We start from the raw sequence: 8968 nt of genomic DNA on the forward strand, positions 1-8968 counted from the left end.
GGAAAATCATTGGATGCCCTCAATTTGAACGTAGTTGGGTTGCATGGTGATAAGCTCATGATCACTCAACAAATTCTCAACAGAGAGGGAGCCTTGATCCCCCAAATGTGTGAGAGTATGTCAGATGACTCTCTGAAGCCTAGCTTGTATGCAACCAAAACCGGCACGTACTAGTGTACAATGGCTACACTGTTGATTGCAGCCTCTAAAATTATGTACAACTAGATTCGGCTTAGAATCAATGTTAACATCTGCAACATGCATGGAATCTAGCAGTTGGCACCATGAAAAACCACAAAAAATGAGAGACCTATAAAGCTTTTACAACTGCATTCCCTTTTTTCATGCTTTCAAGAATGGGAGATGACATTATCCAAGCAACCTACTGTCTTAAACATCTCCTACATATATAGGGACCAACTGGCTTCATATATGTGTAAAAGCTTTACTAGTAAGCTACACTAACGTAAAGCACTTGCTCTAGAAAAGGATCACCACTATTAGGCCGTGCAGGTATTTCATGCCACTACCCAAAGGTTCCCCATTCCTGAATCCAATCCATTTCATTGCACCTTGTAAATTTGGAGCATAGAAGAACAAGTACCCCCTCATCAGACTTCATGTCAAACAATTGCTACAGGTGGCCCTACTTGCCAAAGCTACTGAAATCTTCAAGGCTTTATATTATAGATTGCCATCACTGGCTTTGCTTTCTAGCCTGCTCAGGTATAAGTTTTTGGAGTAGTTCTGGAGTTGCACCTTTCAACTCTATTGTTTTAACAGCCAAAAAAACTATTAGACACAATTATATGGAATGATGTGTCTATAAGGTAGGAGAACTTACTCTTATACAAACCTGGAAGTTTAAAATGAAACAGAGGGGGAAGTGGTTTTCCAGATGGAAGTCGAGCATTTGGATCACGAAGTTCATCAAAGAAAGGATGCGCACATGCTTCAAGCTAGTACACAATTGAGAATAGAAGGAACTTAGACGACGATAAAGTAAATATTGTAGTTGCAAATTAAGACACAGTAAAGTAACTATTGTAGTTGCAGATTAAGCCACTTTTCTTGTTCACATTAAAGATTAAACATAATGCTCAGTACCTTGAATAGGAAAATATTATTACATAGGACTATAAGATTAAAAACAGAGATCTTACTGCATTGAATCTTAGACTGTGAGAATACTGCAACACTCTAGACACCAAATCAACTGACTCAGGTGGGGTTCTTTTTGGGAAGACCTAAAATAGACTCTGACTTTAGTTGTCCCAAATTGTAAAGAGTTTTTGCACAGTTCAAAAGCAGAAAAATGATGCTGCAAGCCAACCAACTTTGTGCCAAGGATGTGTTTTGATTTGTGGGAACTTATAATCAATGTAGTTAGGATTCATGCATTTTATCTCCTCCCTTGTGGGAGTACCTAGAACCTGCAACAAGTTTAAAACTTCAAAGGGTCAGAAGCCCTGTGCTCATTGGCCACAATGCAACAACAACAACTTACAAGCCGTGAAAGACATCAAGAAACAATGAAAAACACAAACAGGTCCATTATCAAAGCAACAATGCCCACCCCTCCAGCAACAACAAATAAACAAGGCAAATGAGCAAATAGTCTTGAAAATCCAAAGAAGTATCTGTGGGAGTAAGATTTAATGAACAACTAAGAGAAAGCTACCACCCTAAACTAAAAGTCATCTAAAACATGAAAATACATTTTTAGTACCTTAATAATCTCCACTAGTTGATCAACCCCACTTTCTCCAAAAAAGAGCGGCCGAAAAAAGATCAACCCCACTTGAAGTACCTGAGGGAAGTACTTTAAGTGGAAACAAGGGCCTCTTCTTTGCCAGATAGGCTCTTCAAAGACTACATTCTTGTAGCAAAGGAGTAAAGCCTGAGGCACATCAGGGGTCTCTTCTCTGTTAGATGAGCTCCTCACAGAGTGCATATCGTGGCAAGAGGAGTAAAGCCTAGAGGCTAGAACACATCAAACTTGCATTCAACTAAGAGACCTAAAGGCCTTCACTTGTTCTTCTCTTCTAGCAAATCAGCTCTTAGCTTGCATGTGTTTGAAACAATTGGCCACTTTCTCATCAAACCTATCTTCAACATACCCTACAAAGAGTGCAGTCCAAGACAGTGTAATGCAAAATGTCAGCCAGTCAAACACTTTTTCTCCTTCTACAACAGAGCCACATTTAACATGCATATCTACAACATAGCCACATTTGACATGCATATCGAGTTGCATTTGCTGAAAATAGTTGTCAACTTCCTCACAGAACCCATGTTCAATATATCCTACAATTAAACCATTCCATGAGACTGTATCACGGAATGACAAAAAACTTCATGTGCTTCCACATTTGAGCCACATTTTAATGTGTTGCCCAGAAAAAGATCTATCTCTACTCCTGATTTCCAAATTTCAGCATGCATCTCTTGACTAGAGAAATAAGAATAGCAACACAAACAAATGCAGGAGTCCCATATAACAAAAGTGTTATTGTGTTATGGACTACATACCCTTCAAAATAGAAGGGAGACATTACTACACTGCAAAATTTTCTACTGATGTACCATTAATTTTGATTAGAATAACAGAGTACACATAAAAGAACAGAAATGAACATGTAACAGAGCGTATAGAAAAGTAACTTTTGAGTATAAATGTCAGAGAATATTTTTAAAATTTGCTAAGCAGATTTGTACAAAGTTGAAAAGAATAGTAGAGTACACAGAAAAGAACAAAAATGAACATCTAACAGAGTGTATAGAAAAGAAACTTTTGAGTATAAATTTCAGAGAATATTTTTAAAAATTGCTAAGAAGATTTGTATAAAGTTGAATCTGAATTTGTAGATTTATATTGTAGATTACTCGTCTTCACCTAGATGCTCACCTTTACTATCACCAAAAACCATTTGGATGTTTCTACGACAATGCTCCTTATACATTACTCGAGCCAAATTGTCCCTGCGTTCAATACCTCTACCCATACTGTTGGTCTCTACATCATTCGCTTCAATTTGTGTTCGATTGACCACCTTTGCTTCTAACATTGGTAGAACTGCACGAACTTCAAATAAGGTGGATGTTGATGTCCTTGTGGTCCCTACCTCAAGGTTTACTGATTGCTTGAGGTTTGTTTCAGCATCCCTTACCCAATCCATGTCAAAGGTGTCACCATGTAGTATGCAAATATTATGCAACACAAGACATGCAGTGACAATGTCGGGAACATTAAGCAGATCCATGTCTATGCATTTTAGGAGAATCCAAAACCTTGCCTTCAGCATTCCAAAAGCCTTCTCAACCGCCATCAGTGTACTGGACTGGATGAAATTCCAATAATACTTCATCTTAGACAATCCTTCCTTGCTTCCTTTAAAAGGAACTAGCATGTACGGTTTTGCAGTGTATGCACAATCACCTACTAAGCAACACTTGCCAAGGTCACCTTTGTTGCATCGGATCCCAAGTGCACTGTTGCCAAAGTTCACAGAGTCATGTATGGACCCGCACCAACCTACATCATAGTCCTAAGCAGTGCAATCAGGTGCAACTATCAACTGTAACAAAATAGAGTGAAAACCTTTTCTGTTATAGTAGTCTGTTGCATTGTCCTTAGGTGCTATGATGGGGATATGTGTTCCATCAATGGCACCAATCACAAAGGGAATGCCTCTTATAGCTTCAAATTGTTTGGAAAGCTTTTGCATTCGAAACGGTGTTGGCCAGCGTATATATGTATCCTTCAATTCTGATGCTACCAATGCTGCACAAAATTGTAGCACTATGTGACGTGATGTACCTTTCCCACATCCATAGAGATCTGCAAGAACTTCGAGCAGAGTTCCACTTGCCAACCTATGCAAAGCTATGCAAACACGGGTTTGAAGTGGTATGGCTTGTCTCATGCAAGTATTTTGCCTCCCAAACACAACAGACAACTTGCCACAAAGATAGTGGAATGTATCCCGGCTAACAGGAAGGCGTTTCTTGAACATTTGGACTGTGTATGATCCCATTAAAGTGGCTTGATAAAAATTTTGGGCACGTGGATAAGCCCAACATCGTCGAGTAAGGTGACCTCAACAATGATTTAGGGTCTTTGCCTTCATCATATTGGCATCAACTTTTTCCTCATAAAGCCATGCCTTTGCAATATCATCAACTTCCTTCGATATACAATTTAGCATGGCTAGCATCATAACAAATATCACCCAAGCACAATACAAAGCCATCTCTCTACTGCATGTCATAGACTCTGCATATGGAAAATCTAATCAAAACTTGCTAATCCTAAAAGACAAATTTGAAGATACACATAAAAACTCAAATTGAGTTGTATTTTTCATACAAAAACACAAAAATATAAAAATGGAAATTTATGATGTCCATTCAGCAAACTCAATAGATACATAACTATTGCGTTGCATTTTACTAAGAACCAAGCTTCAAATTAATAGTAATTCAAAGTTAGTATACTTTTGAAACCAGCATATGCATTTTTGAAGACACATATAGAGACATTTTACAATATTGAGATTGGAACACCAACATGAGATTAAAATTAATCTTCAAACTCCCATTACAATTCAACATTAGTACACTAAGTAGGCTTCTTAGCTAGCTCTAGAAATGCCACCATGCTACCATGCATGGCTTGAAATATATCAAGTTTGCAGGATTCTATTGCATCCTGTCACTTAGATGAATCTTTTAGTTGTGAGACCAGCTCTCATCTAGTGTTAACCATTGCAAATAGGTAGTCATCAATGGCGGGCTTGCGACATGTGCGATTAGATCCCAATATCTTTTGTGAATTTTCTATAGATGTACTACCTTCAACATTCCCTGGGGATGCTTCTCTTTCTACATTCGAGTTTTCTTGGGTGGAAGAAGCATGGCTGATGCATGTGACATGAACTCGGCCATGCATGTACTCATCCACTACATCATACCACTTACATGTTGTCTTCCTATCATTGCCCGAGATTGTGTTGTGTGCTTTATCTTGCTTGTATTCTTCATACACACAGGTCCACTTCTTCCTGCAAGACTCACTATCCTTATCAAAATCAAAATACAAGGAAGCCAACTGTATGGCGATTTTGCCCCGAAGATCAACACCTTGTTTTTTAGGCTTGTTGAACTAATCGTTCATACTACCACGAGCACGAAGTAGCTGCTCAACCCAAAAATCCTTCCAAAAGTTATTCTTTTTTTCTTCTCCATCCTCATTGTCTATATCATTGGTCATGGCTTTCTTTCCCTTAGTCTTGCTCTTCTTAGGGAGAGGAAGGGTAAGTGACACATTATTGGGTGCCACTACACACTTCTTTGTTCCCCAAGAGTTTGGAGGTCGTTTAGGTAATTGCACACTTGCCTTGTGATGGTCCAGATTCTGACCTTGGGTAGAGGAGGGTTGAACCCCTTGCATATTGGTACCTTGATGTGTTGTGTAATGCAAGTGTTCAGAATAGGAGCCATCATTAAGCATAGCACTAAACCCATGTGGAGGTATTCCGAATTGCATACCCATTTGTGGAAGATGCTGCAAATAATACGATGCGTTTGGGAGCAAACCTGAAGGACTTGAGATTTGGCTATCCAAAGAGATTTGTGGCTATGATTCCATGACAATGTCATCTTGAGAGTCTTGCGTGTATTGGCGGAAAGCCATTGTTGCAAGCCTACAAAATAAGACAATCATTTGATTACAATTGACAACATATTTACACATATATAGAGAAAAAAAGACAAAACTTTTCCTAACCTCCTTTTTCTGTTTTATCCTCCTCCACAAACTTTCTATCAAGAATTTGAAGGCTGTAACAAATGGATGCAACAACAAAAATCAAGTTCTATTTACAAATGACATTCACAAATATATAGAGAAAAGAATAGCAATATTGTACCTAACTTTGTTTTTCTATTTTATCCTGCTCCACACACTTTCTACCACATGTGTGAAGGCTACAGCAAATGAAAATTGAGTTCTGATGTGCACCAATGAATGCTGCAAATTAAATAATGTATTGCTACAAAATTGAGATCTAATGCCCATCTACAAACCAAGGCTCGCTACTAAAAGCAATACTTTTCCAATTTTTAAGGAAAATTAGTGTGGCACAGCACTACCAATGACAAAGGGTGACAACTTTATGGACAAGTCTTCCTCGTCTATAGTTCTTCTAGATTCATGCTCCAACCATGCGGCCCTAGCAATGGCTGCAGGGCCTCCCTTCCAGCTTGCTAGTAAACTTGATGCACGTCATCCCTCACAACTCCTCAATGCGAAAGAGGTGATGCACGGCCCTCTCTCATAGATAACTTCACACATATTTGATTTACTACCATTAGAGGATGTATTGATCCGGGTAGTGATACAAGCTAGGAGTTACGACAACTCCTCGTCAACAGATTCTCCGAATAGGCCCGGCTCTGGTATCACCAGGCCTATTACATCCTTAGTGTCTTGAGCCCCCGTGCCGTACAAGTGTTGAATTCACCCTCACATGGCAGCCAAAGCAAACATCTTTCAGCTTGTGAAAAAGCTACATGTCAAAAGCAGACTCTCATTGCATAAACCAACCTATGTCTCAGCTAAACTTCTACTAATTTATTTTATTTTACAGACGATCCAAATCAACTTTTGCATGCAAAGAGACAACATGGAGTCTACTAATTTCTTTTCTTTTGTACATACCCGAGTGATCCTTGTCACAACTCTATAGAAACAGAATTTGTATCCTTTTTCATTAATTTGTCTATATAATGATTTATTAAATTTATTTCCTTTGCACTAATTAGATATAAAGAAAAGTGCATTGGAGCTGGCCACTGATGAGTGGTCACAGGTTATGGTGGACCCACGCGGTGGGTTAGAGAAAAGATAGTTCACACTTCCACCTATATGGCCCGATTGGGCGCCTGTGACCAGAACTCACGCATATCAGGGTTAGACACACACAGAAAGGATTGATGCCTTGAAGTGTGGGCTAGATCCACTAGAACAGACAGTTACAATCAACAAGATGGCATAATCATGAAATGCTTGTATAATGTGCATGTGTTGGCTGAAAGCTTGAAATGCACATTTCTTTGCATAGGAAAGTCACATGAAGATTCTGATACCGTTTTTGTGATGTACATGAAAAAAGCTTTCATATGACACCCATATTGGGGGGGTCCCTAAATTTTAAGAGATCCCTAAATTTTAGGAGGTCCCTAAATTTTAGGAGCCTCGAATTAGCTTAAAAATGCTAGTCCTAAAAAATAGGGATGTCATTCTAAAAATAGTAAGTTCTGTACTCTGATTGTGCTTACTAAATTTGGTTGTTTCTATTCTTGACAATATTCAACCCAAAAAGGAAGGCCATAGAGAAGAGACAAGTGTCAAGACACGTCACACAAGTTTCCAAGTGTCCCACCACTTGTCACATCTCATGACATGTGGCTGGACACTTGTCTTGTGCTACTCCACTTTTCCCTTTTGTACTAGCTCTTCCCTCTCCTATAAATAAGAGCTCATTTTTCTTCATTCATCATCATTTTTATTTGCTGTAAACTCATGTACAGCACCCACAGATAGCCAGAAACTGGCCCCATCCATCCCCATCATCATTCCCCACTTCTCCATTATCAAATTCCTCCATATTCCCTCTTCTATCACTGCTGTTTTACAGGATAGCAAGCCTGTAAATTCATTACAGCACCTCCTTCTTGAGCTATTTCTTCCATTTTAGCAACAAGAAGCAAGCCCTATCCATGTACTGCTGATCAACGATGGAGAAAGACTGATTTCCCCTCTTTCTTCTCTCATACTGTAAAGAAATCAGTTCTTATCATTGCATAATAGATAATGCATATGTGTTTGTACATCTTTGCATGATCTTGTGAGAGTGAGAAATACTCCTCCTCACTCTCAGGTTGATTGTAACTGAGCTCTTCCCTAAGGGACTTAGGTTGAGCAGAAATACATTCCTTCGCGTGCAGGGAGGGGGGGGGGGAGGCGGTTGCCCATCTTCAACCCTCAATCTTGTCTCCATTACTTTTACATTTTCATGGCTATAATTTTGTGAGTAATTTTCATTTTCAGCTTTAAGTGTTCATTCTCTTTTATATTAAATCTCGAAAACAAGTGAATATCATAATTGTTAAGCATACTACGTTGTTCGGGGCGTTTACAGTGGTATCAGAGCTTTGGCTCGGTCCTCACCCCAACACTGGTAGTGCTTACAATTATAAGTTTGTTTGTTTTCAGCCCTTGCATTGAGTGCTTGAGCATATTTTTTTCCCTTAAGAGTCTCAATGGATCAATCGAGTGCTATCCTTCAAGCCATTCAAAGTCTTAGAGAGGAGAATCGGCAAATTCATGAGCAACTTCTCAAACTAGAAAAAGTTGAGAATCCCAAAGAATTCAAGGAAAGAAGCCCATCTACTTCAAGGAGACAAAGCCATACCAATGAAAGGAGCCGATCAAGAAGTCAAACTACTTCTAAGAGGCAATCCCATTCTACTTCAAGACAAAGAAAGAGATCGCATCGAAGCTCATCCTCTTCTTCAAAGTCATTTGGCGCCTATTCTGATGGATCCTCTTCTAGTAACGAAGAGTCACACCCTTCTCGTGGAAGACCTCATCATCGTTAAAGGCGTCGACATTCTTCACCCTCATCTCCATCTTCATCCCCATCAAGCGCTTCATCATCTTCAACCTCAAGATCCGAGCTTGGACAAAGGCATAAGAAGAAGAAGAAGACTAAGTCACTGTCTCAACTTGAAAAGAAGATCAAGTTCAGTATGTATGATGGTTCCCGAAATCCTGATCTTCTTCTAAAGTTTATTCGTCAATTTCAAATTTTGTATGGTCGTGACAAGTATAAAGAAAAAGAAAAGACTAAGTTTGCAGCTTTACATTTAACTGACTTAGCCCATACTTGGTGGACGGGGTTGG

General features: G+C 39.1%; 1 protein-coding gene across 1 annotated transcript; it reads right to left on the bottom strand.

Moving 5' to 3' along the window:
- Positions 1-697: 697 nt before the first annotated feature.
- On the bottom strand, positions 698-8728 carry LOC148022732 (shaggy-related protein kinase epsilon-like). Its single transcript, XM_087695255.1, has 7 exons — positions 8684-8728; positions 4567-4587; positions 1730-1810; positions 1338-1433; positions 1164-1247; positions 857-959; positions 698-768 (listed from the first exon to the last, which is right to left on the bottom strand). The coding sequence occupies exons 1-7, from the start codon at positions 8720-8722 to the stop codon at positions 698-700; spliced, it is 495 nt and encodes a 164-aa protein (XP_087551381.1). The 5' UTR covers positions 8723-8728.
- Between the last annotated feature and the right edge of the window lie 240 nt (positions 8729-8968).

Source organism: Lygodium microphyllum, chromosome 16 (genome assembly GCF_053477565.2).
Source record: "Lygodium microphyllum isolate KBCC chromosome 16, Lygodium_microphyllum_v1.1.10, whole genome shotgun sequence".
Classification (NCBI taxonomy): Eukaryota; Viridiplantae; Streptophyta; class Polypodiopsida; order Schizaeales; family Lygodiaceae; genus Lygodium; species Lygodium microphyllum.

Coding starts and splice junctions, on each gene's coding strand:
- LOC148022732 (XM_087695255.1), bottom strand. CDS start 8,722: ATGATGAAGCGCTTGATGGGGATGAAGATGGAGATGAGG. Junction 1,434..1,729: donor AACTAGTGGAGATTATTAAG/GTACTAAAAATG, acceptor AACTTGTTGCAG/GTTCTAGGTACTCCCACAAG. Junction 769..856: donor GTTTCATTTTAAACTTCCAG/GTTTGTATAAGA, acceptor TTAAAACAATAG/AGTTGAAAGGTGCAACTCCA.